The sequence below is a fragment of the Capricornis sumatraensis genome, chromosome 16 (assembly GCF_032405125.1).
Source record: "Capricornis sumatraensis isolate serow.1 chromosome 16, serow.2, whole genome shotgun sequence".
Classification (NCBI taxonomy): Eukaryota; Metazoa; Chordata; class Mammalia; order Artiodactyla; family Bovidae; genus Capricornis; species Capricornis sumatraensis.
The window spans coordinates 51,590,862-51,611,249 of NC_091084.1; the positions used below are offsets into that span (position 1 = coordinate 51,590,862).

At 42.7% G+C, this 20,388-nt stretch overlaps 2 protein-coding genes and 2 pseudogenes across 2 annotated transcripts; 2 read left to right on the plus strand and 2 right to left on the minus strand.

Moving 5' to 3' along the window:
- Nucleotides 1–329: 329 nt before the first annotated feature.
- LOC138093107 (RNA polymerase II subunit A C-terminal domain phosphatase SSU72 like protein 6-like) lies at nucleotides 330–909 on the minus strand (annotated as a pseudogene).
- Nucleotides 910–5,538: 4,629 nt separating this feature from the next.
- LOC138092967 (RNA polymerase II subunit A C-terminal domain phosphatase SSU72 like protein 3-like) lies at nucleotides 5,539–6,124 on the minus strand (annotated as a pseudogene).
- Nucleotides 6,125–12,182: 6,058 nt separating this feature from the next.
- Nucleotides 12,183–12,767, plus strand: LOC138093022 (RNA polymerase II subunit A C-terminal domain phosphatase SSU72 like protein 3-like). The gene has a single exon (XM_068989108.1). The coding sequence runs from the start codon at nucleotides 12,183–12,185 to the stop codon at nucleotides 12,765–12,767; it is 585 nt and encodes a 194-aa protein (XP_068845209.1).
- Nucleotides 12,768–14,823: 2,056 nt separating this feature from the next.
- Nucleotides 14,824–15,402, plus strand: LOC138092992 (RNA polymerase II subunit A C-terminal domain phosphatase SSU72 like protein 3-like). Its single transcript, XM_068989076.1, has one exon. The coding sequence runs from the start codon at nucleotides 14,824–14,826 to the stop codon at nucleotides 15,400–15,402; it is 579 nt and encodes a 192-aa protein (XP_068845177.1).
- Nucleotides 15,403–20,388: the final 4,986 nt, after the last annotated feature.

Consider the following 20,388-nt stretch of genomic DNA (forward strand, 5'->3'; position numbering starts at 1 on the left):
TTTGTTGATCATTAAAATGGAGTCATTGAGGTTGACTTCTTTGCAAAGACGTGTGAACACTGAATTATTCCTTTGAAGGCAAGTCTCCACACTATTCAAACTCAAATTGAAAGGACTTTGATGCCTACTTACAGTTTGTGTTCTGTTTGCCATGAAACCTTTTTATCCTCCACTTCTTGCCTGAGTGGGATGCACCTGGAAAAAAAAATCATACAGACAGCTTTTAATATAAAAGAACCTTGAAGACCCTTCTCAGAGAAAATTCCACTAGCCCAAAAGTCTATACTAAAATTCTTACTGACAAGGGAGCTGAAAACCACCTAAGATCTTCAATAGAAGCAGACTGTATGCAGAAAGCTCATTCTGTTTTCTGCTTTGCTGCCTGGAGCAGCTCAGCCAGACTGCTTTGCAAGTCATCAGCCTGCTGGAGACCCTGGCAGAGCTCACAGATGATTGAAGCACCAAGGCTGGCTGCCTTCAGTGTGTCCTTTATATCCAAGTTGATCACATGCACAGGCTGCCAGGTCTTCTGTTCTCTAGCACACAGATCTTTCACCACCATTTTATACACTCTCTCAGCACAGGTGAAGATGACATCAAAGGGATCTGTGCACTCTTGAAATCGTTCTGGACAAGGCTTAATTATCTCATTTGTCCCCAGTGTGTGAAACACCTCACTGCTGCTATAGCATACCTGGTCTTTGAGGAGAAGGTCTTTGCACATCTACTCATATGTGGTGGAGAAATCATAGACTACAGGGAGGGTGCCAGTCCTGGGAGAGTCATACAGGATCCCACTCCAAAAGACCTGACATTGAATCCTTTCTTCTTGAGGATATTGTGGGCTTTCATGCTTCTGTTCATGTTGCTCATATAGACTATAGCCATGCTGATTGGGGAAGAGGGCATGATGGTGGCCATTTGAGACTCCAGCTGCATGGGCGGGCTTCAGGGTCCAAGGGAACTCTGAAACCAGGGAGATGAGCACCTGGGTCTAGCTCTCGTAACTAGTATAGTGTCAAAGAACAGAGATCAGGTTTATATGCAGTCATCACTCTGAAATGGGTAGAGAACTCTTGATTTATGAGTGCGTTAACTCTTGAATGATTGGGTTTGGATAGTGGATTTGGACTAGAGAACTAGATTCAGTCATCTGAACAATCTGGTATTAAATTATCTTTAACAACTAATTCTGGGCAAAGGTGTCACTATCCTGTGGCTGTTCTGAAATATCCACTTATGATAGAAATGAAAAGGCAAAATGGTTGTCTGAGGAGGCCTTACAAATAGCTGTGAAAAGAAGAGAAGCAAAAGGCAAAGGAGAAAAGGAAAGATATACCCATTTGAGTGCAGAGTTCCAAAGAATAGCAAGGAGAGATAAGAAAGCCTTCCTCAGTGACCAATGCAAAGAAATAGAGGAAAACAATAGAATGAGAAAGACTAGAGATCTCTTCAAGAAAACTAGAGATACCAAAGGAACATTTCATGCAAAGATGGGCACAATAAAGGACAGAAATGGTATGGACCTAACAGAAGCAGAAGATATTCAGAAGAGGTGGCAAGAATACACAGAAGAGCTATACAAATAAAGATCTTCATGACCCAGATAATCACAATGGTGTGATCACTCACCTAGAGCCAGACATCCTGGAATGTGAAGTCATCCTGGAATGTGGGCCTTAGGAAGCATCACTACAAACAGAGCTAGTGGAGGTGATGGAATTTCAGTTGCGCTATTTCAAATCCTAAAAGATGATGCTGTGAAAGTGCTACACTCACTATGCCAACAAATTTGGAAAACTCAGCAGTGGCCACAGGACTGGAAAATGTCCATTTTCATTCCAATCCCAAAGAAAGGCAATGCCAAACAATGCTCAAACTACCACACAATTGCACTCATTTCACACACTAGCAAAGTAATGCTCAAAATTCTCCAAGCCAGGCTTCAGCAATACATGAACTGTGAACTTGCAGATGTTCAAGCTGGATTTAGAAAAGGCAGAGGAACCAGAGATCAGATTGCCAACATCTGTTGGATCATGGAAAAAGCAAGAGAGTTCCAGGAAAACATCTACTTCTGCTTTATTGACTATGCCAAAGCCTTTGACTGTGTGGATCACAATAAACTGTGGAAAATTCTGAAAGAGAAGGGAATACCAGACCACCTGACCTGCCTCTTGAGAAATCTGTATGCAGGTCAGGAAGCAACAGTTAGAACTGGACATGGAACAACAGACTGGTTCCAAATAGGAAAAGGAGTACGTCAAGGCTGTATACTGTCACCCTGCTTATTTAACTTCTATGCAGAGTACATCATGAGAAACGCTGGACTGGAAGAAACACAAGCTGGAATCAAGATTGCTGGGAGAAATATCAATAACCTCAGATATGCAGATGACACCACCCTTCTGGCAGAAAGTGAAGAGGTGCTAAAAAGCCTCTTGATGAAAGTGAAAGAGGAGAGGGATAAAGTTGGCTTAAAGCTCAACATTCAAAAAACTAAGATCAGAGCATCTGGTCCCATCACTTCATGGCAAGCAGATGGGGAAACAATGGAAACAATGAATACTTTATTTTGGGGGGCTCCAAAATCACTGCAGATGGTGACTGCAGTCATGAAATTAAGACACTTGCTCCTTGTAAGAAAAGTTATTACCAATCTAGACAGCATATTTTAAAATATAGACATTAATTTGCCAACAAAGGTCTAGTCAAAGCTATGGTTTATCCAGTATTCATGTATGGATGTGAGAGTGGGACTATAAAGAAAGCTGAGCACCAAAGAATTGATGCTTTTGAATTGTAGTATTGGAGAAGACTCTTGAGAATCCCTTGGACAGCAAGGAGATCCAACCAGTCCATCCTAAAGGAAATCAGTCCTGAATATTCATTGGAAGGACTGAGGCTGAAGCTGAAACTCCAATATTTTGACCACCTGATGTGAAGAACTGACCCATTGGAAAAGACCCTGATGCTGGGAAAGATTGAAGGTGGGTGGAGAAAGGGATGACAGAGGTTGAGATGGTTGGATGGCATCACCAACTCAATGGACATGAGTTTGAGTAAACTCCAGGAGTTGGTGATGGACAGGGAGGCCTGGGGTGCTGCAGTCCATGGGATTGCAAAGAGTTAGACATGACTGAGTGACTGAACTGAACTGAACTTATGATATTAGGCAAAATGCCCAGACTATTCCCAAGCTTGTCATCAGCCCTTCCAGTGACCTGAGAACATGCATATGAAGAACATGTTTGAAATTTCCAAGCTTACACTTCATTCAATTACAAGAATTGTTCCATTTTTGTCCTACAATTGTTGATTTAGAATTGTAATTGTGTTAAATCACAGGAAGATACACATAGTTTTGCCCATAAAGTAATAAAATTATTCACCTGTGTAAAAAGGGAACTCCTGGAAAACACCCTGCAGATAATATTTCAGGAGTTCCAAGAATACCACCTACCCTCCATTTGATTTTCTTGAATTCATGATGATTCTCCAGGGACAGGAGCAGCCACCACTAACTTTCTCATGTCTTCAAGGAGACAGCTGTCTGACCATTCTATACTAAAATATAGTCATTTTTAGTTCCATTCCTTTGTTAGTTTGCAGAATTAACAGAGCAAAGGATATTGATCTAAAAATTATGAACAAGACATCAAATAAGGACAGTCCTGTTCCTTCAAAATGGTGCAAGAGAAACATTTTACTTAGTACATCACAGATTTTATGTCCCTGTGCCTCCAACAGTTAGAGTGATTGTCATATTCATAGTCCTACCTTAGAAAACACACTTGGTCTTCTCAAAGTGTGAATCTCAGACCCAGGGGATTAACATCAACCTGGAATGTGTGAGAAAGGCAAGTTTGGATCCCAGACCACCAAATCAGAAACTCGGAGTGGAGACCAGAGGTCTGTCATGTACAAAGCCCTTCAGATGATTGCGATGTACACCATGACTTGAGAGCAACTGCCTCAAAGCAGGAGTTTCTGAGCCTTGACTGGAACTTGGAAGTCCCTGGGAATTTGTACAAAGAATGGCTTCAAGAACACAAGGGAAGCAGAACATTTGTAAGAGAAAAGTCTTACAAACACCAGGCATAAATGGAAAAGTAGTCACAACTTAAATATAGTGTGAAATGTTATTACAGTCAGTGACCCAGACTTGAAGGGATCCTATAAGTCATGAAGAACTAGATATTGGGTGTGAACTGAATAGACCGAATGGAAATGGATCAGGGCCTTATGGGCCTTCCCCGCCAGGTTCTCAGTCAGCCTTTGTGAAAACAACTTTAGTTAAAAAATAACCTCGGGAACTTCCCTGGTAGTTCAGTGGTTAAGAGTCTCTCTGCCTGTGCATGGGGCACAGGTTTGATCCCTGGTCCAGGAAGATTCAACATGCCACAGGACAATATAACCCATTGGCCACAACTACTAAGCTGGCCCACTGCAACTACTGAAGCCTGCCCACCTAGAGCTGGTGCCTCAAACCAAGAGAAACCTGCACACTGCAATGAAGAAAATCCACACAGAGCATGGAAGACCCAGCACATTCAAAAATAAAGAAAAAGAATAAGCTTATTCACAGAAGTGAGAAAAGGCAGAAACAAAGGAAAAACAGTCTCACAAAACTAAATAATAGTTTAGTCATTAAGGATAGTTAAGTATCTTTAGTTCTCCCTTAAGTGCTGTAGATAATATTTTGAGACATAGCCTGTGAGCTATCTTGTAGATACTGAAACACCTGCCCTGTGGGTTAACTACACAATGACTATGCATTTGCCATGACATTTGCTGTTTTCGTTGTTTAGTCGCTAAGTCACTAAGACTCTTTTGCGACTTTGTGGACAGTAGCTGCCAGGCTTCTCTGTCCATGAGATTTTTCAGGCAAGAGTACTGGAATGGGTTGCCATTTCTTTCTCCAGGGTATCTGCCTGACCCAGGGAATGAACCTGTGTCTCTTGCATTGCAGGCAGATTCTTTACCACTGAGCCACCAGACTGGCCCCATCCATGAGATAAGCTTCCACAATTTTGAAATTGCTCGTAAGGAAAGAGGAACAAACCAACCATAGAACTGAAGATTAACTGGACTTAAAAAATCAAGATGACACAGATCAAATCAGCTCATGACCAATATCAAGATGACTATCATAGCTGTTTCTGCATGTAGCCCCCTCCCTCTGTCTATAAAAATGCTTGCCCACTGATTGTCAGAGGGGCAGAGTCAGTCTTTGAAGAGGAGTCTGTCCTTCTCCCTGAACTACCACTCCCCTGCCCTCTCCACCTGATTGCCAGGATGCAAAATAAACTTTCCTTTCCACTAAACTTGCCTCTTTATTGGCTTTTGAGCAGTGAGAATCCAGAACCCACTTACAGTTAGAAAACTCTAATCAAAATCAGAGGGGAGGAGTATGTTTCTAAAGGAGTTAGGAAATACTTTAAACCAACCTTGAAGACTAGCGCACAAACTGGTGCCATATAATGTGACCAAAGTAAAGGAAGGAGTCCGAGAGTCGGCCATGGCTTGCTCTCTTCTTCAGTAGAAGCAGACCGTGTGCAGAAAGCTCCTTCCTGTTTTCCTCTCCACTGCCAGGAGCAGCTCAGCCAGACTGCCTTCCATGTCTTCTGCCTGCTGGAGGCGTTTGCAGAGCTCACAGATGATAAAAGACCCAAGCGTGGCGTCCTCCGTGTTGTCGTCCATGTCCACGTTGATCACGTGCACAGGCTGGCAGGTCTCCTGCTCTCGGACCCACAGCTCTTCTATCACCCGGTCATAGACGCTCTCCTCGCAGGTGAAGATGACATCAAAGCGATCTCTGCACTCTTGAAATCTTTCCGGGCGAGGCTTGATTCTCTCGTTTCTTCCCAAGATGTGCAAGATGCCGTTGCTGGTATAGCGTTCTCGGTCTATGCACACAAGGTCCTTGCGCATCTGTTCATACGTGGTGGAGAAATCATAAACCACAGGGAGGTTGCACGCAGTTCCTGGGAGCCTGACTCGGGATCCAGCTCCAAAAGACCCTGACACTGAAACCTTTCTTCCTGAGAATGCTGTGGGCCTCCATGCTCCTGTTCATGTTGCTCATGCAGACCACAGCCACCTTGAGGGAGAACAAGCACATGGCGGGAGCCACCTGGGACTCCAAGCAGATAAGTGGAATTCAGAGGCTGAGGGGACTCTGAAACTTGGGAGAGGATGGCCTGGGCCCAGCTCTTCCAGAGTATTCCTGTCAAAAAACAGAGAACGTTTTTATAGGGAGGCGCTAGCCCTAGATGAGTGGAGATCTCTTCATTGGTGATTGGGTTAAATCTTGAGTGACTGGGGTTTTGTTTTCTTTTTCTGGTATAAAGTTTATTGAATTGTGCTTACATATGTACACATATCCATAAGGAACATATGCACAGAAACTCAAGAGCCCCCTCAGGCCACCTTTTAGCTTGAGTGATTGGGTTTGGATAGTGGATGCTGAACAGAGAACGCAATCCAATCACCAGAACAATCCAGTGATTAAATCACCCAACTTCTACCTCAAACTTGTGCCTACCCCCAACAGCCTACCCCCAACTGCAATCTCCAGTTAACCCCTTCATTGCTTATGCATATAGTGCTAGTTTTGTACTTAGGCAAAGTCAATACGCTACTCACAGACTCGAAATTTTCAAGCCTATACCTAATTTAATGACACAAAACATCACTATGGCTATTCTATATCTTTTTCTCATATTGTTGATAACTTCGGAAGTGTAACTGTGTTAAGTTGTAGGAGGATATCCATATTTCTGCTCCTAAATTTATAAGATTATTCACCAGAGTCAAATCAACCTCTGGAAACATTTCTACCGATAGTTTTTCACAAGTTCAGCTCAGGTCAGTTCAGTTGCTCAGTCATGTCCAACTCTTTGTGACCCCATGAATCGCAGCACGCCAGGCCTCCCTGTCCATCACCAACTCCCGGAGTTCACTCAAACTCACGTCCATTGAGTTGGTGTTGCCATCCAACCACCTCATCCTCTGTCATCCCCTTCTCCCCCTGCCCTCAATCTTTCCCAGAATCAGGGTCTTTTCAAATGAGTCAGTTTTTTGCATCAGGTTTTACTCAGGTACTATTTTCATTCTTAGCAACTCCAGCAACCAACACATTTCCCACTCAGTGTCCACAATGTTCAGGGTTTGATGTTTTCCTAAGATTTTTTTGATGTGGAACATTTTTTTAAGTCTACTGAATTTGTTTCAATATTGCTTCTTCTTCTTTTTTTTTTTTTTTTTTTTTGGCTTTTTGGCTTTGAGGGATGTGGGATCTTAGCTCCTTAGGCAGGGCTGAAACCTGTACCCCTTACATTAGGAGGTGAAGTCCCAACCACTGGACAACCAGAGAAGTCCCTCAATTGCTTTTTTCTAACTCTACAATAGACATCAACTTCTACAGTTCCATTAAGAAATATGCCACTAGATCAAAATATAAACAATAAATTCACCACCATTAAAGTTCTAACTTTCCAATCTTTTTTTTAATTTAAATTTATTCATGTTGATGTATGCCAATCTTTTTTATATTTTTATAACCTATAGGGCTTCCGTGGTGGCTCAGCAGTAAAATACCCACCTGCCAATGCAGGAAATGTGGGTTTGACACCTGGATTGGGAAGATTCCCTGGAGAAGGAATGGCAACCCACTCCAGTATTCTTGCCTGGGAAATCCCATGGAGAGAGGAACCTGGCCAACTGCAGTACACAGGGTTGCAAAAGAGTAACAAACAACTTAGCGACTAAACAACAGAGAGGACTCTTAAACGATGTTCCAAAACCTTTTTAATTCAGTACCATTCTTTTTAATTTATTCAAGTACATTTTATATTTTTAAGTAAATAAATTCTATTTTTAATTTATTTTACACTACAAAAGAATACAATGTTGTATTAGCTTCTACTGTACAACAAACTAAATCAGTTATACATATATATGTGTGTGTATATATATATATATATATATATATATATATATATATATATACGTTTTTAGGATTCTTTTCCCATATAGGTCATTAGAGACTTTCAGAGAGTTCCTTGTGCTAGAGTAAGTCCTTATTAGTTAACTATTTTATGCACTTTATATTTTGTAATTCATCACTATAATCTCTCCATCTAAGTACCTGCAGCATTTTAATCCTCTGTCACATTTGCCCTGCCTGTCTGAACAAAGAGGAACTCAGAAACATATTACATTTTCCTCAAAATGGTGAAAATAATATCAGCTGGATAACACATTTCTATCTTCAGAAGAACATCCTGCTGCTGCTGCTGCTAAGTCAATTCAGTCGTGTCTGACTCTGTGCAACCCCAGAGACAGCAGCCCACCAGGCTCCTCTGTCCCTGGGACTCTCCTTGCAAGAACACTGGAGTGGGTTGCCATTTCCTTCTCCAATGCAGGAAAGTGAAAAGTGAAAGTGAAGTCACTCAGTCATGTCCGACTCTTCGAGACCCCATGGACTGCAGCCTACCAGGCTCCTCTGCCCATGGGGTTTTCCAGGCAAGAGTACTGGAGTGGGTTGCCACTGCCTTCTCCAAAGAACATTCAACACTACCTAAAAACCTAGCTCAGTTTGGTGTTCCCATCACATGAAATGATAGCCTCAACAGATTATCCCCTCCAGTCACCAATCCTGACACTGAGTACCCACCAGCAGCAGAAAGACTAATGATAAAGCCCAAGGAATCTACCAGGGAAGAAACCCTCATGTTCCTACCACCAGCACTGCCACATGCAGATATATACACATAATCACCTGTGGTGAAAGAAAATTGAGTGTTTCTAAATTACTACCCTCTCTCCTCTTCAGCAAGTCCTCTTATTTCACTTCAACATCTCTCTTGATTCCACATCTACTCCACCTGTCCAGAGCCACAACCCTACTCCTGGGTCCACTCTTTACCTCAGGAATTACTGTACTAGCTGGTATATCTCCAGGTCCACCCTTCACTCCAATATGCCTACAATGTGTAGAGAAAGTCATCTACTTGGTGACACAGCAAATAACCTAATTCAACCATGCCAACTCCCTCTCCTTTATTTTCTCCTTTAAGATACACAGGTCTTGGTGTTACTGCTGATCACAACCAAGAATAAATCATTTCCCAATAGTGAGGATGCACTTTTAGAGGAGCATAATACTCAAAACAATGAATGTTAAGCATGAACAAAATTCTCTTGAGGAAAGAATGCTTTTCTCCCTGGAATTTATATCAGTTCAGTTTAGTTCAGTAACACAGTCATATCCGACTTTTTGCAACCCCATGGTGTGCAACACACCTTGTGCAGGACTTCCTTGTCCATCACCAACTCCCAGAGCTTACTCAAAATCATGTCCATTGACTTGGTGATGCCATCCAACCATCTCAATCTTCTGTCGTCCCCATCTCCTCCCACCTTCAATCTTTCCCAGCTTCAGGATCTTTTCAAATGATTCAGTTCTTTGCATCAGAAGGCCAAAGAATTGGAGTTTCATCTTTAGCATCACTCCTTCCAATGAATATCCAGGACTTATTTCCTTCAGAATTGGCTGGTTGTATCTCCTTGCAGTCCAAGGGACTCTCAAGAGTCTTCAACACCACAGTTAAAAAGAATCAATTCTTCAGCACTCAGCCATCTTTATGGTCCAACTCTCACATCCATACATGACTACTGGCAAAACCATAGCTTTGAGTAGATGGACCTTTGTTGGCAAAGTAATGTCTCTGCTTTTTTGATATGCTGTCTAAGTTTTTCAATTTTTTTTCCCAAGGAGCAAGCATCTTTTAATTTCATGGCTGCAGTCACCATCTGCAGTGATTTTGGAGACCAAGAAAATAAAGGCTCTCACTGTTTCCATTGTTTCCCCATCTGTTTGCCATGGAGTGATCGAACCAGATGCCATAATCATAGTTTTTGGAATGCTGAATAGTAAGCCAGCTTTCTCACTCTCCTCTTTCACCTTCATCAAGAGGCTCTTCAATTCCTCTTTGCTTTCTGCCATAAGGATGCTGTAATCAGCCTATCTGAGGGTATTGATATTTCTCAATGCAATCTTGATTCCAGTTTGTGTTTCATCCAGGTTGGCATTTCGCATGATGTACTCTTCATAGAAGCTAAATAAGCAGGGTGACAATATACAGTCTTGACATACTCCTTTCCCAATTTGGAACCAGTCTGCTGTCCCACGTCTGGTTCTAGCTGTTGCTTCTTGACCTGCACACAGGTTTCTCTGGAGGCAGTAATGGTGCCTGATATTCCCATCTCCTGAAGAATTTTCCAGAGTTTGTTGTGATCCACACAGTCAAAGGCTTTACTGTACTGTAGTCAATGAAGCAGAAGTAGATGTTTGATACTTAATTATTAAACTATTATTATTTAGTCTTGTTAGATGGACTGCTCTCCTTTATTTCTGCATTCTCTCACTTCACTGATTAAGCTTATCCTTTAGCTAATTTTTTTCACAGACAAAAGCAGGCAGAGGACATAGTTGAGAAAGACCATAGGGTCCTGTTCTGTTTCACTTTGAGCCCAAGATCTTGCTGTACAATGTTTGTTAGACCCCTTCAGGTTTGGGTCACTACTCTAATAAAATTTCATGCTGTATGTAGCTTCTGACTACCTTTTCATTTATGCCTGGTGTTTCTTTTACAAGATCTTTATCTTTTGAATATCCTGCTTCCCTTGTATTCTTGATGTCTCGTTTTGAACAAACTCTCACAGCTTCCAAGAATCGATCGAGGCTCAGAAACTCCTGCTTTGAGTCAGTTGCTCTCAAACCTTGCTGTACATTGCAATTATCTGAAGAACTTTGTACATCCCAGATCTCTGGGCTCCACTCCCAGATTTCCCAATTTGGTGGCCTGGGATCCAAAGTTACCTTACCCCACATTCTGGGTCAATGTTAATGTCCTAGCTTTGGGACTCATATTTGGAGAAGATCAAATATGTTCACTGAGGTAGGATTCCTTCAATGTGACAATCACTACAATTGACAGAGGCACAGAGCCATAAAATCTGTGAGTTTCTAAATGGATGCTTCTTCTGAACGATTTTGAAGAGACAAGACTGTGTCTCCTTTCTGTTTGGTGTACAGTTCATAATTTTTAGTCTATAACCTTGGTAGCTCACCTCTGCAAACTGACAAAAGAAACGGAATTTAAAACTACTATATTTCAGTATAGACTGTTCAGAGAGAGCTGTACTTGAAAGCATGGGGAAGCCATGGAGGTGGCTCCAGTCCCTGGAGAAACATCATGAAATCAAGAAAATCAAATGGAGGATGTGCGTGTTTTTAAACTCTGGCAATATTAACAGGAGGGATGTTTTCCAAACAATTGCTTGTACACTGGTGAATCGTGCTATTATTTATGGGCAAAATTATGTGCTTCTCCGATAATGTAACAAAATTATAATTCTAGATTATCAATTGGAGGAAATAAATATGAAACAACTATTTTGCAGTTATACATATAATGAATTAATTATAACTTTGAAAACTTCAAACACACTTTTCACATGCATGTTCTCCAGTCAGTAGAGAGAATGATGACAAGCTTGGAAGTAGCCTGGACACATTGTCTTATATGTACAGTAGAATCTTCTAAATGTGGCCCAGAGGATGAAGTGGAGACTAGAAAACACTCCCACCAGGGAGCCAGACGAGGGTAGAGACTAGACGTGCAGATAATTGAATTAACAAACTTAGCTTCACTTCAGTATTCTTCCCTGGAGAATCCCGTGGACAGAGGAGCCAGGTGGGCTGCTGTCCATGGGGTCGCACAGAGTTGGACAGCACTGAAGTGACTTGGCAATCTTAGCCTCACACACACAGGCACGTACAGGGTTAACTGTACCTGGCAAAGGACTCTGGGATGGCAAGGGAACTGGATGGGCACCTCCTGGCAGTCGAACTGGGTGATTGGATCACCGGGTTGTTCTGGTCACCCCATTGGGTCCACTGTCTACATCCAATCACTCAAGAGTTAAGCCAATATCCAATCAAGAGGTCTCCTCCCACCTTGGGCCCATGCCTCCACGTGAAGGCTTTCTTTCCTCTCTGATTCAAATGCTCATTACAAAAGTGGACACAGCCGGTCATCTCCCTGGCCTTCAGAGTCCCCCTCGGACCCTGAAGCCCTCCTGTCCAGCTGGAGTCCCAAGAGGCTGCCGCCATGCCCTCCTCCCCGCTCAGGGTGGCCGTGGTCTGCATGAGCAATGTCAACAGGAGCATGGAAGCCCACCGCGTCCTCAGGAAGAACGGGTTCCATGTCAGGTCTTTTGGAGCCGGATCCCACGTGAGGCTCCCAGGAGGGCCACGCAAGCCACCCGTGCTCTACGACTTCTCCACGCCCTATAAGAAGATGCACAGCGACCTCTCCTCTAAAGACCAAAAGCACTACCAAAGGAATGGAGTCTTATGCATCCTGAGAAGAAATGAGAGAATCAAGCCTGGCCCAGAAAGGTTTCAAGAGTGCCCAGATCCCTTTGACGTCATCTTCACCTGTGGGCAGAGGGCCTATAACCGGGTGGTGGCCGACCTGTGCGCCAGGGACCAGGAGACCTGGCAGCCTGTGCTGGTCGTCAACGTGGACATAGATGACACCCTGGAGGCAGCCAGCCTTGGAGCCTCGATCATCTGTGAGCTGTGCCAGGGTCTCCAGCAGGCAGACGACATGCAAAGTCGTCTGACCGAACTGCTCCAGGCAGCCAAGGAGAAAACAGGAAGGAGCTTTCTGCACACGGTCTGCTTCTACTGAGGAAACATCTTGGCTGGTTTCAGCTCCTTGGTCGGTAAGAACTCGTGCCCAGACCCTTGAGCTGCTGGGTATTTTCTGAGGGAGGCTTCTTCACAGCCGTTTCTGCTAAAGGCTGTCTGTATATGATTTGTTGTATGGTACACCGCAGCCAGTGAAGGAGGTGGAGGAGGAGAGCAAGGCATCGCACCACTCGAGGAATGCGGAACACCAGTGGACATGCCAGCCCTTCCGATGCGGGGAACGATGGTGCGGAAATGGACCTGGAAGGAAGAACTCAGTGCTCACAGGGTTCTGCAAGGAGGTTAATCTCGAGGACTCTCTTTTCTGGATGGACATTCAAGGCTGATCACAGAGCCCGGGACAAGCAATGCATTGAAGGATATGCTGAGAAAAAGGAACAGTGTCTCTTTGACTGATCTATATGGATACTAATTTCCTTTTGTCCTTTTGGCGTGGTGTGTTGATACGACAGCTTGCTTTTTCTTAAGTGGGATGAGAATACATTGAGTGGAAATGACATGGAATTGGAAATATTTTTGCTTTTAGATCATATGCCTTTGATGAATGCCTGCTTTATTAGAAACTCAGGGTAGGTCATGTGTGGCTAAAATGCCAGCATGATCTATTCCATCAAATAGCCTATGTATTTGAAATAAAGCAAAATTATTTAATTTAAAGAATGGATGTGTTCTCATTTGTGGTAGGGGAGGCATCAAAGCAACTGAGCCCTAGGTGTCTTATTGTTCGAGACAAAGGAATGCCAGGGACAAGAGCATTCCAGAAGTCTGCGCTGCACTCCCAGGGATTCGGTAGTTGGAAGCCCACTCCTCGAGTTAAAGAAGCTGACATTCTGTCCATGCCCATGCTTGGGGAGCTGGGCGGGTTATGCTTTGAGTACACTTCGGGTGTTTACTAATTTAAACTCTTTGCAATGTTAGAGTCACCACACTCCAATGTATAGATTGATTGGAACATTCAGTCCATGGCTCTATGAAGAGATCTTTGCCCCCATGTCCCCTGACATTTTGAAGTGACAGCATGTAGTCTCGTTAGCAGTCAGTGTCCCAATCCCAGTTTTGAACCGTGTATCAGTTGCTTTGGCAATGAGGTAAGTGGAGATAGGTAGTGAGAAACCTTCTGTTCTGACTCTGGAGTGCTCAGACCCAGCCGCTTTTGGAGACAAGGGAGGCAGAGTCGGCCTGGATCCCTGGAGATTCCTGATGAAATGAAGAAAAGGCAATGGAGAAAATGTGGTGTTCCTTCAACTTGTGAAACCTGATGGGAGCAGGCAGGCATTATTTCCAGAGGTTGTTTTTGCCACAGGTGAATCCTTTTACCCATTGATTGGGAGAATCATGAATGTCTTCCTAGGATTTGACAGAAGTGCATTCCTGGAGTATCAGTGCTAATGTGAAAATCTTTGGAGCAACCAGTGTGATTGATTGTACCATTGGATCAGAAGACCTGGGAATTTCACAGACCTTTTCCCTTTGCATGTCTTCAGGACACTGGAGGGGCAAGTGAGAAGCTGAAGAGTCATCTAGTTGTTTTGTCTAATACCAATCTCAGCTTCTGGAGAAGGAAATGGCAACCCAGTTCAGTATCGTCGCCTGGAGAATCCCGTAGACAGAGGAGCCAGGTGGGCTGCTGTCCATGGGGTTGCACAGAGTTGGACAGGACTGAAGTGACTTGGCAATCTTAGCCTCACACACACAGGCATGTACAGGGTTAACTGTACCTGGCAAAGGACTCTGGGGTGGCAAGGAAACTGGATGGGCACCTTCTGGCAGTCGAACTGGGTGATTGGATCACCGGGTTGTTCTGGTCACCCCATTGGGTCCACTGTCTACATCCAATCACTCAAGAGTTAAGCCAATATCCAATCAAGAGGTCTCCGCCCACCTTGGGCCCATGCCTCCACGTGAAGGCTTTCTCTCCTCTCTGATTCAAATGCTCATTACAAAAGTGGACACAGCCGGTCATCTCCCTGGCCTTCAGAGTCCCCCTCGGACCCTGAAGCCCTCCTGTCCAGCTGGAGTCCCGAGAGGCTGCCGCCATGCCCTCCTCCCCGCTCAGGGTGGCCGTGGTCTGCATGAGCAATGTCAACAGGAGCATGGAAGCCCACCGCGTCCTCAGGAAGAACGGGTTCCATGTCAGGTCTTTTGGAGCCGGATCCCACGTGAGGCTCCCAGGAGGGCCATGCAAGCCACCCGTGCTCTACGACTTCACGCCCTATAAGAAGATGCACAGCGACCTCTCCTCTAAAGACCAAAAGCACTACCAAAGGAATGGAGTCTTACGCATCCTGAGAAGAAATGAGAGAATCAAGCCTGGCCCAGAAAGATTTCAAGAGTGTCCAGATCCCTTTGACGTCATCTTCACCTGTGGGCAGAGGGCCTATAACCGGGTGGTGGCCGACCTGTGCGCCAGGGACCAGGAGACCTGGCAGCCTGTGCCGGTCGTCAACATGGACATAGACGACACCCTGGAGGCAGCCAGCCTTGGAGCCTCGAACATCTGTGAGCTCTGCCAGGGTCTTCAGCAGGCAGACGACATGCAAAGTCTGACTGAACTGCTCCAGGCAGCCAAGGAGAAAACAGGAAGGAGCTTTCTGCACACGGTCTGCTTCTACTGAGGAAGCATCTTGGCTGGTTTCAGCTCCTTGGCGCTAAGAACTCATGCCTGGACTCTTGAGCTGCTGGGTATTTTCTGAGGGAGGCTTCTTCACAGCCGTTTCTGCTAAAGGAAGAGTTAATTCACAACAGTGTTCTCAGAGTGATGGGTGCCAGGAACTGAGCTTTTATGCATTTGCCTGAAAGCCTCAGAGGCAGCTATCACCCTAGGGAGACCAGATTTCGAGTTGCCTTTGCAACAACATCTCTCTATCCCACATATGTGGATCATGTCTTTAGGTCTCTTTAAGTCTTCGTTTTCCACTATTTTTCTCTATACATCCCTTGATCAGATGTGCTCACATACTTATTTCTAATAAATCAATTGTTAGTATTACTACTCCAAATATTTCTGTTTCTATATGGAAATTAATAAATATCAATTCTGTTTTCAAACAGCACAATTTAAAGATTTACATGTTAATTATTTTAAAAACACATTACACAAAAACATTTCTTTGTAATTTAAACAGACTCAAATTAAATTTGTACTGTTTTTCGTGGCCAAGATGATGGAATAGGAAGATCCATAGCTCACCACCTGATGGACATGGGTTTGGGTGGACTCGGAAGTTGGTGATAGACAGGGAGGCCTGGTGTGCTGCAGTTCATGGGGTTGCAAAGGGTCGGACACAACTGACCGACTGAACTGAACTGAAAAACGGAAGTAATTGGTGAACTGGAAGACACAGTAATGGAAAGCACTTAAGATGAAATTTAAAAAAGCATTAACTAAAATGAAGTTTTAAGTGACCTCTAGGACAATCTCAAGTACACTTTTGCATTATAGGAGAATGCAAAATTATATCAGAATCAGGAGAGAGATAATGATGGGAAATAACTTATCTGAAGATATAAAAGCTGAAAATTTTCCTAACCTAGGGAAGGAAACAAACATCCACGTCCCTGAAGCAGAGAGTCCCAAACAAGATGCACCCAAAGATGTCCACATCCACACACACTTTAATTAAAATGGAAAAAATTAAAGATAAACAGAGAGTCTTAAAAGCAGCAAGATAAAGACAGCTATTCATAGCTACATACAAGGGAACTCCCATGACACCATCAGGTGACTCTTCAGCAGAACCTTTGCAGGTCAGAAGAGAGTGTGGCATAAGAATATTCAAAGTAATGAATGCAAAAAAACAAAATACTGTACCTGGAAGGCTATTTTCAGATTTGAAGATGAGATAAAGAGTTTTACAAACAAGCAAATACTAAAGAGGTTCAGCTCCAGCAAATCAGCTTTATAATAAAAGTTAAAAGGACTTCCTTAAGTAGAAAAGAAAATATTGCAATTAGAAATGTGAAAATTACAAAAGGAAAAATCTCAATGGGACATCAAATACAAAGGTAAGGTAGTATATCAACAATTTATAAAGCTAACAGGTACACCCATGGTGGATTCATGTTGATGTATGGCAAAACCAATACAATATTGTAAAGTAATTAGCCTGCAATTAAAATAAATAAATTTATATTTAAAACAAACAAACAGAAAAGCTAACAGGAAGGTTACAAAGAGAAAAGGAGAGACTTCCCTGCTGGTCCAGTGGTTGTGAATCTGCCCACCAATGCAGGGACAGAGAGTGGATCCTTGGTCTGGGAAAATACCTCATGTTGCAGGGCAATTAAACCTGTGAGCCACTAACTACTGGAGCCACCATGCCCTAGAGCGCATGCTCTATAGCAAGAGAAGCCACAGCAATGAGAAGTCCTAATACTAAAATGAAGAGTAGCCCCTGATCTCCACAACTAGGGAAAGTCCATGAGCAGCAACTAAGACCCAGTGCAACCAAGGAAAATAAAAGACTAGAGGAGTAAAATTTTGTATATCCAAATAACTTGTTAGGGAATAAATAAAACAAAAAGATGTAACATATGATGTCATATAGTAAATGAATATGTGTGTGGCGGGGGGTGGGGGGGATGCAGAGTTATTAAAATAGACTGGAATTTAAGATTGCTGTTGTTATTCAATCGCTAAGTCATGTCCAACACTTTGCGGTCCATGGACCACACCATTGCAGGCTTCCCTATCCTTCACTATTTCCTGGAGTTTGCTTAAATCATGTCCATTGTGTCGGTGATGCCATCCAACCATCTCATCCTCTGTGGTCCCCTTCTCCTCCTGTCCTCCATTCTCCCCAGCATCAGAGTCTTTGCCAATGAGTCAGCTCTTCAGATCAAGTGGCCAAAGTATTGGAGCTTCAGCTTCAACATCAGTCCTTCCACGAATATTCAGGGTTGATTTCTTTTAGGATTGACTGATTTCCTTGCTGTTCAAGGGACACTAAAGTGTCTTCTCGGCACCACAGTTCAAAAGCATCACTTCTTTGAAGCTCAGCCTTCTTTATGGTCCCACTCTGCCATCCGTACATGACTACCGGAAAAACCATACAACTCAGTAGGTTTTGTAAATATTCTGTTAGGAATCCCTGAGACTCATTGACAGGCTGCAGAAGTACCCCACATCTATTAACACTTCCCAGTGCTTTTAGGGTCATTAGAATTTTTGCTCTTTCAAACCTGCTCTGCTCAGTTGACCACCCTTCCAACTGGACCATGCCCCTTTTCTTGACCACATACAGCTATTAACTTGTATAAGTTTTGGGGTAATTTATCATGTCTACCTTTTAAAATGACTTTACTAGAATATATTTGTTTTTAAAATTTTTTATTTTTTTAAATTATGAAAGTATGATAACACAATTACAGGAGACTTGGGAAATACATGTAGTTCCTCTATATACTGTAATTATTTCTTTAAGTAGGTAAATTAAGATTTTAGTTGGTGTTTCAATATCAAACTCTTAAAAATTAATAGAATGAATATACAGAGAAGGAGAAGGATATAGTAGACCTGAAAGGCACTGTGAACCAATTCAACATATTTGAAATTTATACAATTTTCACACATCAGTAGCATACAAATTCTATTCAAGTCCCTATAGACTGTAAATTAGGAGGTCCTGGAATATATCTAGGGACATAAAGCAAGGTGCAAAACTTTTATGTTCTAAAGGTATTGAAATCATACAGAATCTGTTCTTTTATCACTGTGAAATTATTTTAGAAGTCAATATTAAAATATATTTGAAAATAACCCACACATTTTCAAGTGCAATGTGACATTTACCAAGAGAAATTTTGAACTTAGCCTTCAAAAGCCTCAATAAGTTAGACTGAGAAAAGCACCAAGGGTGATTGCAAGGAAGCATTTAAATGAGAAATTATAATCAAAATGAGAAATTAATATTAAAGATACCTTAAATAAAATCCTTTGTATTTAGAAATTAAATGTCCACTTTTAAATGATGGGTGTATCTAAGAGGGCCATAACTAGGAAAATTAGAAATTATCTGTAATAGAATAAAAGTGAAAACAGAATTTGACAGAATTTGTTTCATGAGGCTGAAGCTTCTCAGTGCAATTCAATACAATATGGGGTCTTGAATAAGGTATGAAAACAAATAATGGACAGTATCATAAAATTTTGTGAAATTTGAACCAAATCTGTGGTGGTGGTGGTGGTTTAGTCGCTAAGTCATGTCCGACTCTTGCGACCCCGTGGACTGTAGCCTGCCAGGCTCCTCTGTCAATGGAATTTTCCAGGCAAGAACACTGGAGTGGGTTGCCATTTCCTTCTCCAGAGGATCTTCTCAATCCAGAAATTGAACCCAGGTCTCCTACATTGCAGGCAGAATCTTTACCGACCAAGCTGTGAGGGAAGAGGTACAAAATTTGATGAACAAAATCTGTACTTCAGTTAATAATACTGTATCACTTGTGAATTTCCTGTTTTTTTTTAATAGCAAAGTATTTCTTTATATTCTCAAAATTGGATTAGAAGTTTGAAGCCTCATTCAAGTTTTTTTTTTAATCGCTAACATAATAAATTTCCTAGAATGTTAACAGTAATGCTACTGTTGTTGCTGCTGCTAAGTCGCTTCAGTCGTGTCCGACCCTGTGCGACCCCATAGACAGCAGCCCACCAGGCTCCCTCATCCCTGGGATTCTCCAGGCAAGAATACTGAAGTGGGTTGTCATTTCTTTCTCCAATGCAAGAAAGTGAAAAGTGAAAGTGAAGTCGCTCAGTGGTATCCAACTTCTAGCGACCCCACGGACTGCAGCCAACCAGGCTCCTCCGTTCATGGGATTTTCCAGGCAAGAGTACTGGAGTGGGTTGCCATTGCCCTCTCTGGTTAACAGTAATACTAGACCAAAATACATGGAACTATAAAGGTTTGAACGAACATAAATCACAAATCTAATATTCTATTCATACTAAGTGGAACAAGTAGAATCGAAATGTCATACACTTTTTAGCTAGGCAAAATTCATAAATTTTCTAAAATATGTATATTGTATATGCTATATGAATCGCAGCTTGCCAGGCCTCCCTGTCCATCACGATCTTCTGGAGTTCACTCAGACTCACGTCCATCAAGTCCGTGATGCCATGCAGCTATCTCATCCTCGGTCGTCCCCTTCTCCTCCTGCCCCCAATCCCTCCCAGCATCAGAGTCTTTTCCAATGAGTCAACTCTTCACATGAGGTGGCCAAAGTACTGGAGTTTCAACTTTAGAATCATTCCTTCCAAAGAAATCCCAGGGCTGATCTTTAGAATGGACTGGTTGGAACTCCTTGCAGTCCAAGGAACTGTCAAGAGTCTTCTCCAACACCACAGTTCAAAAGCATCAATTCTTCGGCGCTCAGCCTTCTTCACAGTCCAACTCTCATATCCATACATGACCACAGGAAAAACCATAGCGTTGCTTGACAGACCTTAGTCTGCAAAGTAATGTCTCTGCTTTTGAATATACTATCTAAGTTGGTCATAACTTTTCTTCCAAGGAATAAGCGTCTTTTAATTTCATGGCTGCAGTCACCATCTGCAGTGATTTTCGAGCCCAAAAAAATAAAGTCTGACACTCTTTCTACTTTTT

What these genes read in the sequence shown, in the direction of transcription:
- LOC138093022 (XM_068989108.1), top strand. Translation starts at nt 12,183, where the DNA reads ATGCCCTCCTCCCCGCTCAGGGTGGCCGTGGTCTGCATGAGCAATGTC.
- LOC138092992 (XM_068989076.1), top strand. Translation starts at nt 14,824, where the DNA reads ATGCCCTCCTCCCCGCTCAGGGTGGCCGTGGTCTGCATGAGCAATGTC.